Source organism: Schistocerca cancellata, chromosome 5 (assembly GCF_023864275.1).
Source record: "Schistocerca cancellata isolate TAMUIC-IGC-003103 chromosome 5, iqSchCanc2.1, whole genome shotgun sequence".
Lineage (NCBI taxonomy): Eukaryota > Metazoa > Arthropoda > Insecta > Orthoptera > Acrididae > Schistocerca > Schistocerca cancellata.
In genome coordinates, this window is record NC_064630.1 from 653,186,489 (window position 1) to 653,210,518 (window position 24,030).

The window sequence follows — 24,030 nt, forward strand, 5'->3', positions numbered from 1 at the left end:
GCAGGTTCGAATCCTGCCTCGGGCATGGGTGTGTGTGATGTCCTTAGGTTAGTTAGGTTTAAGTAGTTCTAAGTTCTATGGGACTGATGACCTCAGATGTTGAGTCCCATAGTGCTCAGAGCCATTTGAACCATTTTGGAGTGCGACGCTGTCTGTCCTGACTCAGGTCCCAAGGGGCGACTCTGTCTCCTTGCCTAGGTGCAGGTACAGCTGATGCCCACAGAGAGATGGCCGGGCAATAGGACGGCTGGCTGCCCTCAGCTGCCCTCCAGTTGTGACCCTACAGGCCGGCCAGAGTGGCCGAGTGGTTCTAGGCGCTACAGTCTGGAACCGCGCGACCACTACGGTCGCAGGTTCGAATCCTGCCTCGGGCATGGGTGTGTGTGATGTCCTTAGGTTAGTTAGGTTTAAGTAGTTCTAAGTTCTATGGGACTGATGACCTCAGATGTTGAGTCCCATAGTGCTCAGAGCCATTTGAACCATTTTGGAGTGCGACGCTGTCAGCCCTGACTCAGGTCCCAAGGGGCGACTCTGTCTCCTTGCCTAGGTGCAGGTACAGCTGATGCCCACAGAGAGATGGCCGGGCAATAGGACGGCTGGCTGCCCTCAGCTGCCCTCCAGTTGTGACCCTACAGGCCGGCCAGAGTGGCCGAGTGGTTCTAGGCGCTACAGTCTGGAACCGCGCGACCACTACGGTCGCAGGTTCGAATCCTGCCTCGGGCATGGGTGTGTGTGATGTCCTTAGGTTAGTTAGGTTTAAGTAGTTCTAAGTTCTACGGGACTGATGACCCCAGATGTTGAGTCCCATAGTGCTCAGAGCCATTTGAACCATGTTGGAGTGCGACGCTGTCAGCCCTGACTCAGGTCCCAAGGGGCGACTCTGTCTCCTTGCCTAGGTGCAGGTACAGCTGATGCCCACAGAGAGATGGCCGGGCAATAGGACGGCTGGCTGCCCTCAGCTGCCCTCCAGGTGTGACCCTACAGGCCGGCCAGAGTGGCCGAGTGGTTCTAGGCGCTACAGTCTGGAACCGCGCGACCACTACGGTCGCAGGTTCGAATCCTGCCTCGGGCATGGGTGTGTGTGATGTCCTTAGGTTAGTTAGGTTTAAGTAGTTCTAAGTTCTATGGGACTGATGACCTCAGATGTTGAGTCCCATAGTGCTCAGAGCCATTTGAACCATTTTGGAGTGCGACGCTGTCAGCCCTGACTCAGGTCCCAAGGGGCGACTCTGTCTCCTTGCCTAGGTGCAGGTACAGCTGATGCCCACAGAGAGATGGCCGGGCAATAGGACGGCTGGCTGCCCTCAGCTGCCCTCCAGTTGTGACCCTACAGGCCGGCCAGAGTGGCCGAGTGGTTCTAGGCGCTACAGTCTGGAACCGCGCGACCACTACGGTCGCAGGTTCGAATCCTGCCTCGGGCATGGGTGTGTGTGATGTCCTTAGGTTAGTTAGGTTTAAGTAGTTCTAAGTTCTACGGGACTGATGACCCCAGATGTTGAGTCCCATAGTGCTCAGAGCCATTTGAACCATGTTGGAGTGCGACGCTGTCAGCCCTGACTCAGGTCCCAAGGGGCGACTCTGTCTCCTTGCCTAGGTGCAGGTACAGCTGATGCCCTCAGAGAGATGGCCGGGCAATAGGACGGCTGGCTGCCCTCAGCTGCCCTGCAGTTGTGACCCTACAGGCCGGCCAGAGTGGCCGAGTGGTTCTAGGCGCTACAGTCTGGAACCGCGCGACCACTACGTTCGCAGGTTCGAATCCTGCCTCGGGCATGGGTGTGTGTGACGTCCTTAGGTTAGTTAGGTTTAAGTAGTTCTAAGTTTTAGGGGACTGATGACCTTAGAAGTTAAGTCCGATAGTGCTCAGAGCCATTTGAAGCATTTGACCCTACAGCTGCTCTTACTTCTCCGCTGATCGTTCGCATTACTCCATAGCTCAGTTGATACGTCTGAAATGTGCACAACCGTTAGAACACACGCTATTATTCCTCTGTTCCTAGTCCGGCCTCTGCAGGATCGTAACTTCAGTGTTGTGTGAACACCATTGTTTACAAATTCAGTTTCCTGCAGAAGGTTCTTGGTCTCGTCTATATCACTACAGAACGTCCTGTCTATATATGTTGGCACTGCTGGGATAGCTTATGAAAACAGAATCTCAGAGTCCCTTCTGTGGTGTATGGTACATAAAAAATTTGTTTTTCTTCAGCATATTTCTGTTCTTCTTGAACACATGATACTTGTGTCCTGACATGTAGTGTCTACAGTTGAGCTGAGTGGCTTTGCTATGTGCGCTTCACTGATCCCTCACGATTCTGACCCAGTCATTCTTTCCATCCTTTCAGTTCTCAATCACAGTAGCTTTCATAATTCGTAAGTCTTCCAAGCACCACACAGTTGTGGATCTGTTCCTTACTACTGCTTGCAGCAGTGGTGCTCATCTCCTGTGTTTTCACCCATCATAGAGATCTTTAAATGCTAATAGCCACCATACTTTTTACATCTCGCTTTTGAAACTGGAGCTGTGCCCTCTGATGTGTTGTACACTCATTCAGTGTCTCTCCCTGTTTTCTATATTCAGATTATCCATGGCCTTATATAACTGCTCTTCTGTGTAATCTTTGCCTTCGGCCACTTGGTCTTTTACCATTTTTGTGCAGCCTTCCATCTCTTCTGTCTTCTTCCACCATTCCACTTTTTTCATTATTGTACTAACATTTTGACTGATTACGGAAAGTTGCACCAACAGTTGCCCCATCTGCTCCTCTAGTTTCTTTGCTCTCATTTTCTCCTGCATTTCTCCACTTCTCTCTCACTCACTTCTTCTTCCAGTCTTTTAGCCTTCTACTCGCCTCGATTATTTCGCAATTTCACACAGATTTCTTTACTCATGCTTCCTATTTTTCTCACAATAAAACCCATGAATTCACACAGTTCCCACATCTGTCTTGTTGGTTGCCATACTTGGTACATGCAGTTGAGTTTCCGTTCTTTCGTTTGTACCGCACACACGTTCTTTCCTGAATATGATAAGTAAACTCTCACTTCTTCAAAATTACTTCCTTCACTTTCATTGAACCCTTGTTAAATGAACATATTCTCTGTTTTCCTTATTACCGCCATACCCTCCCTCCTTATTACATTCTCTATATTCCCTTCCACCTGATACTCAAATTTTTAATTTTCATTGCTATGCCCACATCTCCCACTTAATCCATCGTCTCTACCACATCAGCTGTATCTGTCCTTTTATATATATGTATCTGATTTCTTGTATGTGTTTATAGAGTAATTAACCCGCCGCGCGGGATTAGCCGAGCTGTCTGAGGCGCTGCAGTCATGGACTGTGCGGCTGGTCCCGGCGGAGGTTCGAGTCCTCCCTCGGGCATGGGTGTGTGTGTTTGTCCTTAGGATAATTTAGGTTAAGTAGTGTGTAAGCTTAGGGACTGATGACCTTAGCAGTTAAGTCCCATAAGATTTCACACACATTTGAACATTTTTGAGTAATTCACCCAAATAACCCCACCCTCCTCCAGTGCCCTGAACTAACTGCTGTAATATTCCCTGCAGATTTTCTTATTCACAGAGTCCATGTATCAATATACCCTTCCAGAATATAACAACACTGATCAGTGCCATATTTTAATTGACAGATAGTGTTTTCACCACGATCACCACATGCACTATGTGATCAAAAGCATCCGACGCCTGGCTGAAAATAAAAGTTCGTGGCATATCCCAATGGCAATGCTGGAATTCAATATGGTGTTGGCCCACCCTTAGCATTGATGACAGCTTCCACTGTCGTAGGTATACGTTCAGTCAGGTGCTGGAAGGTCTCTTGGGGAATGGCAGCCCATTCTTTATGAAGTGCTACACAGAGGAGAGGTATGAATGTTGGTCGGTGAAGCCTCGCACGAAGTCGGCGTTCCAAAATATCTCATAGGTGTTCCATAGGATTCTGGTCAGGACTCTGTGCAGGCTAGGCCATTACAGCGACTTTCTGTCGTGTAACCACTCCGCCACAGGCAGTGCTTTATGAACAAGTGCTCGATCATGTTGAAAGATGCAATCGCCATCCCCGAATTGCTCTTCAACAGTGGGAAGCAAGAAGGTGCTTAAACATGAATGTAGATATGTGCTGTGTTAGTGCCATGCACAACAACAACGGGTTCAAGCCCCCTCCATGAAAAACACTGCCGCACCATAACACCACCGCCTCCGAATTTTACTGTTGGCACTACACACGCTGGCAGATGACGTTCACCGGGCATTTGCCGTAGCCACACCCTGACATCGGACCGCCACATTGTTTACCGTAATTCGTCACTCCACACAACGTTTTTCCACTGTTGAATCGTCCAATGTTTACGCTCCTTACACCAAGCTAGGCGTCGTTCAGCATTTATTGGCGTGATGTGTGGCATGAGCAGCCGCTCACCCATGAAATCATATTTTTCTCATCTTCTGCCTAACTGTCATAGTACTTGCTGTGGATCCTGATGCAGTTTAGAATTCCTGTGTGATTGTCTGTATAGATGTCGGCCTATTACACATTACGACCATCTTCAACTGTCGGCGGTCTCTGCCAATCAACAGACGACGTCGGCCTATACGCTATTGTTCTGTACGTGTCCCATCACGTTTCCACTTCACTATCACATCGGAAACATCTAATCACCTGACCACGTTCGAAGTCCGTGAGTTCCGCGGAGCGCCCCATTCTGCTCTCCCACGTTGTCTAATGACTACTGAGGTCGGTGATATGGAGTACCTGACAGTAGGTGGCAGCACAATGCACTTAACTTGAAGTACGTTTTTGAGGGTGTCCGGATACTTTTGATCACATAGTGTAAACATACACTGCAATACAAGATGCACAGAAATATATATGTACTATTATTTTCGTGCTTGCTGTCTTATTGTAAATGAAACACAATCTTCTTTTGTCCTTATTCTCTTCTATTCAAAATTTTCATGCAGCCATTACTTCCATGGCTACCAACGGTACTCTAAATTTTCTTACTTTCATTGGAAACTATCAGGCAGTTTCGAATCCTGCCAAATGTGAGAGCTTAAATCCCAGTCCAGGTAAGCGTTCACCTATCAGATCTGATTGGTCTAATTTTGGTAGCAGATCTGTCCTCAGGAGCCAGTGCTAATTAATAAAGTTATGCAATGGAGTTTTGCTTGCGTGATCTGTTAGAAGGGGCGCTAGGCACAGCATTTTCAAAAAATGGTTCAAATGGCTCTGAGCACTATGGGACTCAACTGATGTGGTCATAAGTCCCCAGAACTTAGAACTACTTAAACCTAACTAACCTAAGGACATCACACACATCCATGCCCGAGGCAGGATTCGAACCTGCGACCGTAGCGGTCGTGCGGTTCCAGACTGTAGCGCCTTTAACCGCTCGGCCACTTCGGCCGGCTGCACAGCATTTTGAGCAGGGTCTCATTGAATCTTCTATTAATTCATTCTGTGACATAGGCGTTATTGGCTATGAAAGTAAAATCATAAAATACAACATTAAAACTTGCAAATATTGAAAATTCATTATACTCGATCTCATTTCTAGTAATACGTGGTGGGTCACTTTAATCATTCTCAGTACTGAATGGCACGTTCTGGACTGAATGACGATGTCAATTTAGTTCTGGCGATTCCCTATATTATTATCGAAGGAGGAAGTCAAATGGTAGGCATGCAGGAGGAACTGACAGTGAATGAAAACAGCTATCCCGCTGTAGCAAAGCAACCATAATGGAGGCCACCGCTTCCATCCAAATAAGGAAATTATGCTGCCTATCCATGCTAGCATTCCGGTGGGACAATGTGATCATACTGCACTGGTTGGTGTGAAACTGTGGTAACGCCCTTCTGCACTATTCTGCAGCTATCTGACTTTAATTATCTAGGTTACAAGTCCGATCACGCTTAAATTCCAAAGTCAGAATAAAATGTTGATGTTGTTACATCTGACGTCTTTATCCAATTTCTGATGTATCTTATTTGAATTCCTGATTCCAAATGCTAATCTTTCTTACTTGATGATCCAATTGTGTGCCACGAGTTAACTGCCCAACTACGTGTAAACAGCACTGCCTGCATCCCAAGAAATGATTCCTCCAGTGGCCACACCCTGCCTCATTCTCGTCTGCCGCAAAGGCAGTGTCTGACTTTAGACCTCCAGACAAAGAGGCCTGATAGAGAAAGAGCAAACATATACGGTATTTCTCCTGCTATCATGCCATATCTCATCTTATGATTCTAAAATCAATTCTCCCATTCTACATGTGATTAGCGTATACTACACCATTCTCTCTTTACTTATGGTTGAGTTGTGGCTAGCTGCAAAGGGTAGCCACAAAGATTTGAAATCTCACTAGTGTATTGCATCGACCCACCTATGTTTGTATATATGTATTAAACCGAAGACCTAGAAAGATGGAGAGCCTTCGCCCCGCCGTAGCTCTCAGTGGTTCACAGCCCCGCAACAGGCCACAGCAGTCCACCCAACCTTTCGGGAACGTCTCATACCAGATGAGTGTAACCCCAAATGTTTGCGTGATAGAATAATTATAGTGTATGCGTACGTGGAAACGGTGATTGCACAGCAGTCGCCGACACAGTGTAACTGAGGCAGAATAAGAGGAACCAGGCCGCATTCGCCGAGCTACACTCCTGGAAATTGAAATAAGAACACCGTGAATTCATTGTCCCAGGAAGGGGAAACTTTATTGACACATTCCTGGGGTCAGATACATCACATGATCACACTGACAGAACCACAGGCACATAGACACAGGCAACAGAGCATGCACAATGTCGGCACTAGTACAGTGTATATCCACCTTTCGCAGCAATGCAGGCTGCTATTCTCCCATGGAGACGATCGTAGAGATGCTGGATGTAGTCCTGTGGAACGGCTTGCCATGCCATTTCCACCTGGCGCCTCAGTTGCACCAGCGTTCGTGCTGGACGTGCAGACCGCGTGAGACGACGCTTCATCCAGTCCCAAACATGCTCAATGGGGGACAGATCCGGAGATCTTGCTGGCCAGGGTAGTTGACTTACACCTTCTAGAGCACGTTAGGTGGCACGGGATACATGCGGACGCGCATTGTCCTGTTGGAACAGCAAGTTCCCTTGCCGGTCTAGGAATGGTAGAACGATGGGTTCGATGACGGTTTGGATGTACCGTGCACTATTCAGTGTCCCCTCGACGATCACCAGTGGTGTACGGCCAGTGTAGGAGATCGCTCCCCACACCATGATGCCGGGTGTTGGCCCTGTGTGCCTCGGTCGTATGCAGTCCTGATTGTGGCGCTCACCTGCACGGCGCCAAACACGCATACGACCATCATTGGCACCAAGGCAGAAGCGACTCTCATCGCTGAAGACGACACGTCTCCATTCGTCCCTCCATTCACGCCTGTCGCGACACCACTGGAGGCGGGCTGCACGATGTTGGGGCGTGAGCGGAAGACGGCCTAACGGTGTGCGGGACCGTAGCCCAGCTTCATGGAGACGGTTGCGAATGGTCCTCGCCGATACCCCAGGAGCAACAGTGTCCCTAATTTGCTGGGAAGTGGCGGTGCGGTCCCCTACGGCACTGCGTAGGATCCTACGGTCTTGGCGTGCATCCGTGCGTCGCTGCAGTCCGGTCCCAGGTCGACGGGCACGTGCACCTTCCACCGACCACTGGCGACAACATCGATGTACTGTGGAGACCTCACGCCCCACGTGTTGAGCAATTCGGCGGTACGTCCACCCGGCCTCCCGCATGCCCACTATACGCCCTCGCTCAAAGTCCGTCAACTGCACATACGGTTCACGTCCACGCTGTCGCGGCATGCTACCAGTGTTAAAGACTGCGATGGAGCTCCGTATGCCACGGCAAACTGGCTGACACTGACGGCGGCGGTGCACAAATGCTGCGCAGCTAGCGCCATTCGACGGCCAACACCGCGGTTCCTGGTGTGTCCGCTGTGCCGTGCGTGTGATCATTGCTTGTACAGCCCTCTCGCAGTGTCCGGAGCAAGTATGGTGGGTCTGACACACCGGTGTCAATGTGTTCTTTTTTCCATTTCCAGGAGTGTAGATGGGATCTTGTCACTAATCCACCGGCACGCCTGCCAGCTCGGGAAGCAGCGTTAGACCGCACGGCTTGCCGGACGGGCGACCCACCTATACATATGTTTCGTTTTTCTATCGAAGAAAGTCATAGTAATACTCAACATCAAATATCTCACACAAACACTGCTTTTCTGCCACACCTTATGTCTAATAGACTACACACAGTGTAGTGTCTATTACTTGACACACAATATTACACATCTAAACAAATATTTCACAAGCAGCTGTAGAGTGCATGGTGGAGGATATTTCTTGTAGACAGCTGTGGACATGCGAACCCGATGTGGAAGGTAGACCCAGTGGGTACACATGTGCTGAGAAGCACATTCACACACACACGCTTTAATAATGTGGGGTTATGCCAATTACAATATTAATTTCTTTATTTAGGTTCATAAACAAGAACAATCCTAGGTTTGTTTCACACAGTATAGCAACATTCAGGTAGGTGTGTCAGGTGGTTGATAGATGACAGCGGCCCACCTAATCGTTAATATTGTGATGCTATACATGAAACCTTTTTCTTTTTCTCTTTTCCTTCATGTATGTATTCCCAGCCTCAATGTATCATCTAAATGATGGAACTATTAAAAAAACATTTTGTCACTTTTATTTCTTTAATGTGCCATGAAACCTGACTGGTATGTGCAGCACTACATTTGTAATGGTTGACATGTGTATGTGAGGGAACATTCCCGTCCCCATGTAACAAAAAGCAAATTTACTAATATGACGCAAACATCATCAGTATCATGAACTTGAATATCACTTAATCCCGAGACTGGCCAGTAATGTTGCTTATATGAACGATGCATTAGAAGAATAAGACTGACAAACTATGGTGGTTAAAATGATTCCATCATTTAAACATTTCATTTGCCCAACTGCAGTTCACAGTCTGTAAATCTTGGGATATGACCTGACATACAGATTGACGTGGTAGCTGAATTAGAGGATATTGTACAATTTAGGGAAGTTCAGCTCATGCAAATACAGTGTAATCATTTGTGTGACAGACTATTGTACACTGAGAGCTAATTAACCAACATGTTTACGCAAGACCCAATCGACATCAGTGTTTTATCCAATAGCAACACCAACAGTGAGCACCTCAGTGACTCAAAAGTATGTAGTGGCACATCACTTAAACTAATGGACCATGTGAGGGTGTATAGTGCATTATTAGAACAACAACAACATGTTCCCAAGTGTTGTGTGAAGGAATGTGTCTCACTGCCAATTAGACATATCTGTTAGGTGAAAATGTGAACAACGTTCAGTGACATTGTGTGAGGTAGTATACAAATCAATAACGTGTTGGTTCTGAGGTGGGAAAGTTGATAGCAGTACACTAGTGGGATTACACTCGTGCTGAATTTAGCGTGTACAAAAAAACAACAATATGGAAAATATTTCAATATGGTAGGTGGTTTCGATGGAGGAAAGTCAACATTTATTAAAAGAAGGTCTGCTTATATGAAAAATGTAAGAAATAATTGTTATTTCTTTTAAGTTACAATGAATGTATAATTTTATTTGCTAAAAAAGAATGATTTATAACCATGGTATGGATTGCTGGGTTTGACTCTGTGGAGAGTGGTCTATATGTATTGCTGACATGAGCATGTGTGTAATGAAGCTCTAATAAATCAATATTGTTTCTACAAGCTATAATATGTGTTCATTACTTCGATCCCCCTAGGAATAGATGCAATTTTTTTCAATAGGCCTAATAAAATAATGTAAATCTTACAAAAATGCTCTTATGGTAACTGAAACAAGCCTCTGGTACAAGGCACACGAGAAAAGCGGCAGTACATATTGAATTGAGCAGTGATATGTCTACGTGGAGTGAATCTGAGTGCTACTTCTTCCTGGAAGCAGATTTAGTGTATGTGAGCATGGCCAGGGTCTCCAGCAGTGACGTGACGTTCTAATGCTGCTTTCAGAAGATTTGGTGGAGGATTAATGTTAGCTGCAATCTTTGCCGAAATTTTTGCATCTCTGTTGTGACAAATATTATCCGCAAAATCTTTACCCTTCGCAAGAATTATGATCAAGCACTAGGAAAACCATACAGCATGTTCAGCTTATTGATCATGCGTTTCTTCGCAGCATCCCAACACTCACCACAATGAAAGTACATTGTTCAATCTCCATCTCCGGTATAAAAGAATCCAGCCTCACTTCATTTGTCACGACGTTGCTTAATAGCTAACGGTCTAACATCAACCTATGCCATTCGCACACAATATGCTCTGTATTTATGGTGAACTAAACAAATGTAACGAACATCACGCATAGAGCTACACAACAACACTGACTCAGGAGATAACTGAGCACGTATTTCCACTGTAGAGCCACTTTTGTAGACATCTACTATATAATTATATTCTGCAAAGGTTCAAGATGACATTTCCAGACACATAATCACGCCATCATACATTCGTGTAGGTATAATACAATTGTATTGCACCATATTCTGACCTTTAGCAGCTTTTCAGTTCGATCTACTATCCTTAAATGTGCTGTTCGGGGTCTTGGGGTTTCTAATGGGTGTTCTGTACAATCTCGATGATTTATCTCCATCTGAACTCTGTGCTTTGCTTCAGGCAACAGAGATGAGAGTTCTGTCAGTCATCTGAAAGCGTCGAATAGCAAATGTGCTGCTACTTACCTGTTTTATGTGGCAATGGGAAGTATCAACACCGATTCCTCCGAAGTACTAAGCATGTCTCAGCTATTAGGAAAAAATAGGAGAGCACCCGATGAACTCCCTGGTTTGTGATTATTAGAACTTGGACAATCTCGCTGCTAATATGACTGACTTAAACTGCATTGAAAATGGTACTCTCATTTTAGGCCTATTACAGAACCGCTCTGAGACAACAGTTTGTGGCGCAGTTAACAACTATCTGCAAGGGAAATTCTTCAAATTGAAATTAGAATTCAGTCTACCTACAGTATCCCTTCGATACATATGATACTTTCTATTTGAAATTAATCGTAACAGGAAATGTACCCAGACAAGATTTTAAAATATGATTCTAGTAATAAAGAATAAACCTGAATAATCACATTGTTCCACCAATGGTCATATTGGTAATTTCCTGTTCGAGGCGTAAACAAATTTACAGAAAGACCAATGCAAACAATTTCCAGCTCTTTGAGGCTTATTAACAATAATAACAGCGAGCTTCTTTTGAGAATTTGCAGTTAGCAAAATACATAAAAAATGCAGTAGCGGAATGGAGACTTACAAATCAGTTCTTTTAAAGGCGGCATAATACCATAACACAGAGGTGCTATGCTCGATTTCACATGAATATGCGGAAGGTTTTTCCTGCCTTCGTCTCCTGAATCGTGGAAGCACATTGAAACACCTCACTATTTACGTCGGGAGTTGGGAGGTGGGCGGTTAGTATTTCGCTGTCAGTAACAGATGAAGGCTAGAGTGAGTATTTAGTTCTAAACACGACAGAGGTCTTATAATAGGGTCTGAAGGAGGAAGGATGAGCAGGCGGAATTATGAGGCAAATTTAGAGGATATTAATTAAGATTGTATGTACGATAATATTTATTCAATAGTACGTGACACAGAGCTGGGAAGATGTCCAGTTTTTACCGACTGTTCTGATCATCAAAGACAAATACGTTGAGTTGTGGTTTGTTCTGACTGCCAAATGAAATAATACAATATTTACCAGATAGAGCCTGGGTAGGCAACCGGGGGTCCGCGAACAGCATCCAACCCCCAATTTTTTTCAACCCTGACGTGGAATAAATTCGTGCGGAGCAAGGTCCTCCCACTGTACTCTGACCGCAAGCTAGTGAAAAATTTGCTTCTTCTGTAAATAGGCGTTGCCTTTTTGCTGCTGCTGGATTTGAACAGCAAAGAGAAACACATTTCCAACTGAACAAAAAATATTGGTCCCCATGCTCATGTGCGAGCGGAGAGTGGGGGAAGAAGATCATTGCCTTGAAGGTGCCGGGAGAAGTGTTTTCGGCTCTAGATCACTACTGACAATACACCCACCTTATTTACTGCTTAATGCATACGTTGCGAATAGGGAACAATGGCACAGAAATTACGGATTACTCTCGAAATGTGCCGATTTGGCCAACGTAGCGTGGTCCTTAACCTGATGAACAAATAAGTCATCTGTTGTCGGTTCACGCGTAAAATAAATGCCAGCTGTTTTTTTTTTAAATTACGTACAAGTGTGCCTTCTCAGAAGAAAAAAAGCGGATGCTGAATGTCGCCAGTTTCAGGAGATGTGGACGGAGAGATATTTCTTTACCGTGTATGAAAATGAACCTGCGTAAGCGTTCTGTTGTGAATCACTGTGGCTCAACAATAACATTCTCTCCTTTCTCGTATTAATATTACTAATTTATTCTTGTCTGTTGTGAGCGTATTAGAAGACTGTAACTCTTGAAACTGGTAATAATTTATGATGAAATAGCTGCACCACTGGCTTTTATGGGCGTCCGTTTTTCCATGATGACGTTACAAGGTACCTTGTATCACTTCCTTAGATCTTTCCATTTGGTTACAAGTTGTGAACATTGCTTCTTGGCTAAAAGCTATTCAGCTATTACAAAACGTCGTTAGCAAAGAAGTTACGTTCACGTTGCCTACATTAATAAATGTTAATATCTGAAGACGAGTTGAGCATAAAATGAACGTTTTCAAAAATACAAAAAAGAAAATGAAAAGAAACGAGAAACGCCAGTTTGTGGCATGATTTGTTGGAACAGCGTGTAGGGAAAGAGGTGGCATTCACATCGGTGAATTGCCCCGTAAACGTTAACCTCACGGACGCTATAGTTTTGACTTCATGCGCTAGGAGCGCTGCTGTCAGATCACGTGAGACCGCTGATCGCGAGATGAAGCAAACAGGCGATTCAGACCCACAGGTCACCAGGGGTGCGTGATTTTCAGTGAAAAATCCTTCAGCGCACAGCATAGAAACTCAGTCAGTACGTATTCACCAACCTCAACGTCTCGGCTCTTCTACAGGTACTCATCGCTGGACGACAGTTTTCTGTTCCTGTCATGGCTGCGTACAGAATGTGCTCTGTACATGCTCCAGTAATTTGCCTTGTCCAGTTGTAGCCCAGTTAAGCCGTCCGAGATGATGCTACAGACAATTATTAATCTCAGTGGCGAAAATCAATACTGTGCCGATCCTCTTCCTTTTATTTTGAGCTAGGTCCTGCTGAACCCTTCGCGTAACGTGGGACCTTCCCCTTGAAGTGTGGCCTGAATGTTCTAATGACTTGCTAATGCCTGGAAAATTCGTACTTTGCCTGTCTTGTAAGCAGTCTTGTAACTTATAGTCAGTGGTTACACGACCAGTGGTCTGTCGTTATGTGACTGTTCTCTTGCCCCGCAGTCCGTGACCTGTTTGCTCTGATTCATCAAACTGCTTTTTATCTAAGAACTGAAAGCTGCATGATATTATCCACTCAGTTAAGAGACTTGGTGCATCGAAAAGTAATTCATACGTATTGACATTCTGTATGAAGCAACTTTAAGGGTCACTTTCTGAAATCTCGTAATTGTCTTCCAATGCGAGTCGGAAGTTTGAAATTAAGCTCAAGTTTGCCTACGACCCTCCTCTGTAATTGTGTAATAGCGTGTGGCACTCTGCGACATCACTGTCGGCGACACTTCAGACCGCAACATGTCGACACACGCTGCAAGAAAGGCCAGTGCCCAGAAGTTCATGAGAGCTATCAGGTAAGTTAATGATGTCACATTAGCTCGAAATTTCGCAGAAATTCTGCCTAACGCCACCGTGGACATGTCACATGACGGCCACACTTCATTGCTTCATTTCACTCCTATGCAATGGAGGACATAAACGCCATGCCTAGCGTTAAAATCACTCGGTCTTTCCGCTGGGTGTATGGTTGTACGACGAAAATATTTCAGACACGCTGCACCCCGGAATCGACACGAAAAGCCCTCAGAAAAAGATATAAATGGCTTCACTGAAACCACCCCTTCCATTTGGGCGTTTATTCCCTTACATTTTGCTGTCTAAAGCGCCAGTTCGCAGTGCGGTGAGCATCAGGGAGACGCTCCTAACAAATTACGAAATTGCTCCCCCCCCCCCTCCCCCGCGCCCACCGCCGGATAATTCAACCTTTTCTTAAGGCCTAAGGACACCACGGAGTTTCAGCCTCATGCATGGGGATGGGGGAGGGGGGGGGGTCGATATTGACGCACACGTGAATGAACTAGCAAACGGTTCCTCTAAGAGCCCCATTCCTCCTCCACGAATTTCGCATCACGCTTGGTACTATACGAACACCTTTGTTGAACACTATAAAAATGTCCGTAGCCATATACACTCATTCACCGATACCTACCCGCTGGTGGGACCGGCAGCTCGCCCAACACTAGCGCCTGCTGGCCACAAGTCAAATCAGAGGATTGTTGAATGCGTTGCCTATCTGGCCGGTGGACAGAGATCTCTTGATGTGCGTCTCTGTTCAGAGACATTTTGAAAGTGCTCAACAAAGGTGCGCAAATGATACCGACTACGTTGCCGAAGTCTTAGAGGGACCCTTTGCCATTTTTTTCACGCACGTTTCAATGTCGCATCCCCGCCAAGTCTACCCGTGCTCACGCATCACTAGCTGGCTAAAGAGGAGGAATGAAAAAGTGTAACGAAGGATCGTTGTTTCGAATCATGTCAGATTTCATCGAATGTTTTTGGACGTTCTCTAGTGGTTCCATCTGGTATATAGTTGCAAAATTTGTGGTCCATCTACATTCGAAAAGGGTGGCGTCAGGTTCAGTGAGTTGCAGCACCACAATGTCCACAGCATCAGTACAGAGGAAGGCTGTGGGCACCTTTGAGCCAAATTTAAAACTTTTGAGTCGTTATGGAAGGCAATTAAGCGGATTAAAAAAAGTGACCGTTTAATTGCGTTGTGCAGTTTACAAATTGTCTAATATACAGGGTGACAATTATTGAACTATATGAAAAAATGTAAATTAGTTACAAACTATTGCGTTCACACATCTTGTTCAACATGTAAACGTCACTACAGATATTCGGATTTAGGCTACGACGTGTTCGATGTGCCTGCCGTCATTGCCGATGATGTGGCGCAGGCGAATAGCGAAATTCTGCACGATCTGCTGTCGACGACTTCCTGAATGGCTGTCTTCAGCTCAACAATGGTTTTGGGGGTATTGCTGTACACTTCGTCTTTAGTATAGCCCCACAAAGAGGAGTCGCATGTGTTCAGATCCGGGGAATATAGCGGCCAGTCGAGGTCCTGCCAGTGGCCTCTGGCTACCCAGAGCCAGAATGCGGTGCCCAGAGTGCTCCTCTAGGAGGTCAAACACTCTTCGACGGAGTCGAGCTCCGTCTTGTGTGAACCACTGAGCCATGTATCGACTCGTGCTACACCTTGTGTTCAGATTGCATTGGTTTTCCTTTTCTTCCCCTGACATGTTTGTTTCATATGTGTAAGTAGGCTGTTTATGTTTTCTTATTGGCAACGTACGTAGCGCTCTGTATGAAAATCACTGGCTGTGCTGTGCAGTCTGTGCCTAGTTTACATTGTTGTCTGCCATTGCAGTGTAGGGCAGCTGGATGTGAACAGCGCATAGCGTTGCGCAGTGGTGGATGTGGGGAGAGAAATGGCGGACTTTTGAAATTTGTAAGACTGGATGTCATGAACTGCTATGTATATTATGATTTTTCAACACTATTAAGGTAAATACATTGTTTGTTCTCTATCAAAAATGGTTCAAATGGCTCTCAGCACTACGCGACTTAACTTTTGAGGTCATCAGTCGCCTAGAACTTAGAACTAATTAAACCTAACTAACCTAAGGACATCACACACATCCATGCCCGATGCAGGATTCGAACCTGCGACCGTAGCGGTCGCTCGGTTCCAGACTGTAGCGCCTAGAACCGCACGGCCACTCCGGCCGGCTGTTCTCTATCAAAATGTTTCATTTGCTAACTATGCCTATCAGTAGTTAGGGTCTTCAGTAGTTTGAATCTTTTATTTAGCTGGCAGTAGTGGCGCTCGCTGTATTGCAGTAGTTCAAGTAACGAAGATTTTTGGTGAGGTAAGTGATTTGTGTAAGGTATAGGTTAATGTTAGTCGGGGCCATTCTTTTGTAGGGATTTTTGAAAGTCAGATTGCGTTGCGCTAAAAATATTGTGTGTCAGTTTAAGGAAAGTCATGTATAATTTTTCTAAGGGGACGTTTCATATGTTGTCTGTCATTAAGTGACTGCTTGGTTGTCTTTTCCCTCTGCTATCGATTGCGTTTTTGCTTTCGCGAAACTGCTATGGAGGAAGTGAGATCTTTGACCGGTTGTGACCTCGGGTGGTGGCGCGGAAGTAGGGGCGTTGCGCGCAGAGAGTGTGGTGGACACGGGAGGGCAGAGTGGCTCTCCAGCAGGCGTGGTCGGTTGTATCGAGTCGCCCCGTGATGTATGTCGGTTGTGTGTAACGAGCGGGTCGAGTTGCCGGAAGAGCTCCCCGCGTGTTGGTTGTTTACAGAATCGCCCCACGAGTAGTTGCTCTTCATTTCGCCTTGGTGGGACGTTAACAAGCTTCTTTAAATCCTCCGTTTCAACACTGGAGTTTAAAAGGAGACACTTAACATGAAGGAACGGTCACTACCCGTCAACGTTGCAGAGAAGACATGAACTCCGCTGACAGAGCGTGTTGTCACGTGACCGTGGCGTTTTGGGTACGCTGGCGACGCGAGTGCGGTCGGATGTTTGGATCCTTTCCATCGGAGGTCGTGTACTGCGTGTTTGAGCATAATTGCAAGTTAAGTTCGTGGAAGGTTTAATCATTAAGTAATAATTTTGTGTAACCAGCGTCTCTTGTGCCTTGTGGCCTCCGCCGATCGGGTTTCCTGTCCCTGGCACCGGTGTAATTGAAGACAGTGATCTTTCCTCCTCCTCTCGTTACTGTCCGATGGGAGGTGTAGTTTTGGCAGTTTAATTGTTTCGCTATTCTGTCGTGGGTTATGAGTAAATTCATGCTTCTTGTTGGTTGATCACGTGGTCGCTCATTTAGGGCTGTGTGGTGTAATGTTTCCTTGCACGACGTTAGCTCTAATTCTGTCAGCAAGTTAAGCCATCTTAAAACAAGTCGCTGGCTAATAGTCGGTGCAGTGACCAGCCTGAGAGTGGCAATTGTTTTCACGGGCGTGTTTAAATTGGTCAGTATTCTGTCTAGCCTGAGCGTCCATGAGTGGGTGATCTGTGGCCGCCTTACACGGGTCCGTCGTATCTGTTCTATTCTACCGAGCGAGGTGGCGCAGTGGTTAGCACACTGGACTCGCATTCGGGAGGACGACGGTTCAATCCCGTCTCCGGCCATCCTGATTTAGGTTTTCCGTGATTTCCCTAAATCGTTTCAGGCAAATGCCGAGATGGTTCCTTTGAAAGGGCACAGCCGATTTCCTTCCACATCCTTCCGTAACCCGAGCTTGCGCTCCGTCTCTAATGACCCCGTTGTCGACGGGACGTTAAACACTAATCACCACCACCACCACCACCTGTTCTGTTCTAATGATATTTCAGGACACTTTTGTTTAATTTTTTTTTAAATTCCTCCAAGTTTGTAAATTCCTTTTATTGACATTAATCGTGTGCTTGCTGAGACCTGTTTAATTTTTTTAATGGCGGTGTTGGTAACTTCACTACTTCACCCTACTTTATTAACAAAGTGCTGTATTTACTTTAGTAGCCTTAACTAATGTTCTTTAATCTTTTTTAAATTGTTGTATCGCTATAAATTACTTGATTGCCGTTAGCGGCGTGTTTTAAAAAGTTGTTTATTGCCCTACTGCTAGCTTCTGTGATTAAAAAAAATTTTTTTCAATTGTTGTATTGCTATAAATTACTCGATTGCCGTTAGCGGCGGGTTTAAAAGGCAGTTTACTGCGTACTGCTAGTTTCTGAAAGAGAAGAATAAAACATTTGTGAATATCTCAACTCGACAGTAAACTACTATAAATTTATCCCCGTTTCCCAACTTGTGGTGTGGTTTGTAGTAACCGTAACCACTGTTTGTGTCAATCACATATTGTCGAAATCAGGATCACTTTGGGTAACGGGAATGAAATCATCTTCCAAAACCTTCACGTACCGTTCGGTAGTCAGTGTACCATCAAGGAATATCGCACCAACTATTCTGTGACTGGACATTGAACACCACACAGTCACCCTCTGATGGTGACGAGACATCTCGATCGCGAGATGTGGATTCCCCAAATGCGCCAATTTTGCTTATTGACGAACCCATCCAAATGAAAGTGAGCTTCGTCGCTAAATCAAACCATGGGTACCCAACTGATTCCCGTCATTCCCTGCGGCCAAACATGTAGTTATAACGTCCTAACGTGAACCGTTCAGAAGTTACGACGATTTTGTTTTATTTAGTTCAATAATCATCATTCTGTATTACGTTGTTCATGCAGGCTATCGAGAAAATCTTCGAAAAATTGTAGTTGTCGAACTTTGGATAGCAATCTCTGAGTGTGAAACAGAGAGTTGTTAGACTATTTGTAAGTAGGCTGAAAATCACTGGCTGTGCTGTGTGCAGTCTGTGGCTAGTTTGCATTGTTGTCTGCCATTGTAGTGTTGGGCAGCGGCAGCTGGATGTGAACAGCGCGTAGCGTTGCGCAGTTGGAGGTGAGCCGCCAGCAGTGGTGGATGTGGGAAATGAGATGGCGGATTTTTGAGTACAGAATGGATATTATGAACTGCTATGTATATTATGCTTTTTCAACACTATTAAGGTAAATACATTGTTTGTTCTCTATTAAAATCTTTCATTTGCTAACTATGCCTATCAGTAGTTAGTGCCTTCCGTAGTTTGAATCTTTTATTTAGCTGCCAGTAGTGGCGCTCGCTGTATTGCAGTAGTTCGAGTAACGGAGATTTTTGGTGAGGTAAGTGATATGTGAAGGCAACGGCCGTGCCGCAGTGGATACACCGGTTCCCGTGAGATCACCGAAGTTAAGCGCTGTCGGACGTGGTCGGCACTTGGATGGGTGACCATCCAGCCGCCATGCGCTGTTGCCATTTTTCGGGGTGCACTCAGCCTCGTGATGCCAATTGAGGAGCTACTCGACCGAATAGTAGCGGCTCCGGTCAAAGAAAGCCATCACAACGACCGGGAGAGCGGTGTGCTGACCACACGCCTCTCCTATCCGCATCCTCACCTGAGGATGATACGACGGTCGGATGGTCCCGGTGGGCCACTTGTGGCCTGAAGACGGAGTGCTACAAGTGATTTGTGAAAGGTATAGATTAATGTTAGTCAGGGCCATTCTTTTGCAAGGATTTTTGAAAGTCAGATTGCGTTGCGCTAAAAATATTGTGTGTCAGTTTAAGCACAGTCATGTATAAATTGTTCTAAGGGGACGTTTCATATTTTACGCAGTAACTGATTAGGTTTTTATACGCCTAATTCGAAATAGACGAAACGTACTCTTTCTGCCTTTAGAGAAGGCGTTGCATTCTTGTTCCCTATCTGCAACGAGACAGACTGTCGCAGTACGAGGCTTGGGCAGCAGGGCAGCAGAAACGGCAGAGTCAGTGGATGAGAGGGAAGGCCACTGCGGAGGGAATGGGTGGGCGGCGCCGTTTCGCTGAGGAGCGCACATCGGTGGGTGGTTAGGCTGCAGCCAGGGCCGCGCCGCCGGACAAGTCCCCGGGGATCCGAGCCGTCCGTATTGGCTGCCGGGCGGCGGATAACAAGGCCGCGCCGCGATGCCAGCTGGACAGCCGTGGCTGGGGGAGGTAGGGGGGCGGAGGGCGAGGCGGCGACAAGAGGCTTTAGGGACCACACGGATAGCCACGGGCTGAGGAGGCGTGAGGCCCGGCATAGTCTGTCTGCAACCTGAAGAGCGGAGGGAGTTCTTCGTGGTGGAAAAGGGTGCACCCAGGAGAACAACCGCCAGGCAGGCACCCAAAGTGGATAACAGATGAAGCTCCTTGAGACTCTTTTCGGGTGATGCTGTTGTGTATTACAGACGAATCGCAATCGTAAAATCGAGTATTAAAGTAACACTCTGACAGGTCTTTATAGGACTTCTGATCATACGCTGTTCAAAAGAATAAGGGGAAAACGTGAAGCAAAGTCCGGTATATGAAATCTACGTATTTTTACTGACACGCTATCTGTGGTCTTGAAATAGTCGCTTCCAATGTATGAAATAGTTAAAAAATCATCTTAATACATGACTTGAAATAGTCGCTTACAATGTATGAAATAATTAAAATCATCTATTGGGGGTGTCATACATTATGTGGAGTGAGTACCAGCGTCGCAGTTTTTTCTAATGTGGTACGAAGAGGACAATTGTCATTTGTGGACGCTGTATTCAACGAGGCACATGCAGTGCGACATCTTAATGCGATACAACTTGCAAGGCGGTCTGTTTAAAGTAAAAGGGTTGGACTTTCCGTCGTTTTGCTCCACCTGCCGTCCATAGCTTGAGGACACGCTACAGGGAAACAGATCGGTACATAAGGCTGGTTAGACGAGGTCACCGACGTATTACAACCCCACGATATCCGGCCTTATGTGAGCTGCGGCGTCGCACGGATACCGACAGAGCACTACAAGAAGATCTCAGAAGTGCTGTTTGAGCCGCTTCGTACGATCTGACTGTAGTGACCAGGTTACGAGAAAGAGTCTTACCATCCAGACGTCTTGTTCGAGTACCCTGCTTAACACGAGAACTTGGAGCTCGTCCTCACTTCTGCCACTGGCAACTTCGTTACTGGAGAAACGTATAAATCACAGACGAGTCCAGATACCGTCTGACGCAAGATGATGAGCGTGTTCGTATATCGAGACCCGTAGCGAGCCATTCCTCCACGATGTCGCCCTGGAATCGACAGATTTTCCAGGTAGCAAATCGAACAGATCCTGAATGAGATTTTCACTCTGCAGCGGAGTGTGCGCTGACATGAAACTTCTTAGCAAATTAAAACTGTGTGCCGGCCCGAGACTCGAACTCGGGACCTTTGCCTTTCGCGGGCAAGTGCTCTGCCAACTGAACTGTCCAACCGCTTGCCCGCAAAAAGCAAAGATCCCGAGTTCGAGTCTCGGACTGGCACACAGTTTTAATCTGCTAGGAAGTTTCATATCACCGCACACTCCGCTGCAGAGTGAAAGTCTCATCCTGGAAACATCCTCCAGGCTGTGGCTAGGCCATTTCTCCGCAATATCCTTTCTTTCAGGAGTGCTATTTCTGCAAGTTTCGCAGGAGAGCTTCTGTGAAGTTTGGAAGGTAGGAGACTAGGTACTGGCAGAAGTAAAGCTGTGAGGATGGGGCTTGAGTCGTGCTTGGGTAGCTCAGTTGATAGAGCACTTGCCCGCGAAAGGCAAAGGTCCCGAGTTCGAGTCTCGGTCCAGCACACAGTTTTCGTCTGCTAGGAAGTTTCGAACAGCTCCTGTTGGACCGTGTGGTGATTGGTGCATCTGTTGGTGGTCCTGAAATCTTTCTGATGCCAGGGTCCATGTGGCGGGCGTCAGCAGGGATCTCTTGCGAAGTCTGAACATTGAAGTAATGGAATGGCCGGCGGTGAGTCACGTCCTAAGCCCGTCGTGTATATCTGGGACATGCATGACAAACGTGTTCTTGGTCTTTATGTTCCACTACAGACACTCCAAGAACTCTCATGGCCTCTTATTGAAGAATGGGAGCAGATATCACAGAGTGACCTTCGTAGACATACGTAGCATTCAGTGTTAGGCAGTGATAAACGCTCAAGGGGGGCCTACATTCAAAGTTCAATGAAAAGCACCCAGAGTGACACGATGAACGATCGTTTCAACACTTCTGTGACATCGCAGTGCTTTTTATATATATAATCGAGGATGTAATGATTTTTTGTTGTGTACTTAATTTGTAAAAAACAAAGGTATAATTTGGTAACATACTCGGTCCTCAATTATTGCTCAATACGGTATGGCAGACGCCCAGAGTCTTGTTACACTAATTATTTTTAGCAATGTACAAGGTGGGTGACACTCACAACATTTCTTCATAATTTCCGTAATTACTGGGGGACGCAGCAACCAAACGACTCCTGCACCTCGTGTGTAGAATCTATGGTAGGGGAGACGTACCATAAGAATTTCGAATAATATCATCCACACAACTCCGCAGATAGTAAAGGCAGACAAGTGAGACAATTATTGCAGAATTAGCTTCTTGTTTCTGACAAGAATAGTATACAGAAGAATGAGTAGGAAATTGAGGAACTGTTAGCTTAAGATCAGTTAGGACTTATGAAAGGTAAAGGCACCAGAGAACCAGTCCTGACGTTGCGCTTGATTATTGAAGCAAGACTTTAGAGAAATGAAGACTCGTTCGTAGAATTTGTCTACTTAGAAAAAGTGTTGGACGATGTAAAATGGAGAACCTGTTAAAAATTCTCAGAAAAATAGTTTAAATTTAAAATAATGTGGGATGATTTGGAAGGTGTTTTGTCACCCTTCGCGAACTCCGGCACCTTCGTTCTGTAAGTGTCAGTCATTTATTAAGCATATCTCTTACGTGTAGAAGACTTTAATGTGCGTTTGTGCGTGTGCGTGTGTAGTGTGGTATCATGATCGCATTGTATCAAGATGAGAGAACGAAAAGTCTGAAACTGAGTGCCACCACACAGCCTACTCCTCTCACATGGGATCAAGAGCGCCTCCGGGCTCAACATCCCCATCCGACTGACAATGCACTATCAACAGTGTTGCATGCCCACATTCCATGAGACATTTTGCAGGGATTTGGAATGTAATCCAGGATATTGGCACAAAGTCTGGTGACCAGGAACCTTATGCCCCCAGCATCCCTCCCGTCCCGTTTGGCGGAACTGAAAAGAAATAGCTACCAACAGTACGTGGCGTACCCGGACGGCTACTCATTCAAGTAACTGCCACGGACGACTTTGCGTACCTTCAATAACGTCACTGATCTGATGGGAACAGGCCAATTTTTTTTCTTTTTGGATCAGTGAGCAACGGATTTTTTGTTAAAGGCGGTCTTTGGGGGCTTAGGGTGCAGAACGGGCAGGTGTCGTCTAACCCAAGGCCTGGCCACAATGTGTCACCTCACCACCATTGAGCAAGTTGGGTATAGGAAGCTGGAGACAGAGGAACCTCTATTATTCACAAAAACCTAGTATATCCTGGAAGGAACCCGCAGTCGTCATACAACGAAGCAGGAAAATAGTAAAGAGGTGGAGCCATATCTGACATCCTTGAACAATTCACAAACACAACTAAAAACAAAACTGAATGCTTCGCAGCTGTTATCTTTGGGCAACTATCTGGCAAGTCTGCAAAAACGTTCCTAAGAAATTTGGATGTGCCGCAAAGCCACGTGGCACGGACTCGACTAATGTCTGACGTAGTGCTGAAGGGAACGGACACCATGAATCCTGAAAGGCTGTCCACAAATCCGTAAGAGTACGAGGGGATGGAAATCTTTTCCGAACAGCACGTTGCAAGGCATCCCAGATATGCTCAGTAATCTTCATGTCTGAGTAGTTTGATGGCCAGTGTTTAAGCTCAGAAGAGTGTTTCTGTAGCAATTCTGAGTGTGGGGTGTCGCATTGTCCTGCTGAAAACGCCCAAATCCGTCGGAATGCACAATGGACACGAATGGATGCAGCTGATCAGACATAATGCTTACATACGTGTCACCTGTCAGAGTCTTATCTAGACGTATCAAGGGTCCCATATCAATCCAACTGAACACGCCCCACAGAGACTCCACAAATTTGAACAGTCCACTGCTGACAAGCAGGTTCCATGGATTCATGAGGTTGTCTCATCCTCTCGATATACTTTGAAACGAGTCCCTTCCGGCCAGGC

The 24,030-nt window shown here is 46.0% G+C and overlaps 1 protein-coding gene and 1 pseudogene across 1 annotated transcript in view; one reads left to right on the forward strand and one right to left on the reverse strand.

Annotated features, from left to right (window-relative positions):
- LOC126188742 (uncharacterized) overlaps positions 1-20,029 on the reverse strand; it is a 37,716-nt gene extending 17,687 nt beyond the window's left edge. The window contains exon 1 of the mRNA XM_049930351.1: positions 19,702-20,029. Within this exon, the coding sequence (XP_049786308.1) occupies positions 19,702-20,029 (328 nt within the window). The remainder of the gene's footprint in view (positions 1-19,701) is intronic.
- LOC126189140 (5S ribosomal RNA) lies at positions 19,107-19,223 on the forward strand (annotated as a pseudogene).
- Positions 20,030-24,030: the final 4,001 nt, after the last annotated feature.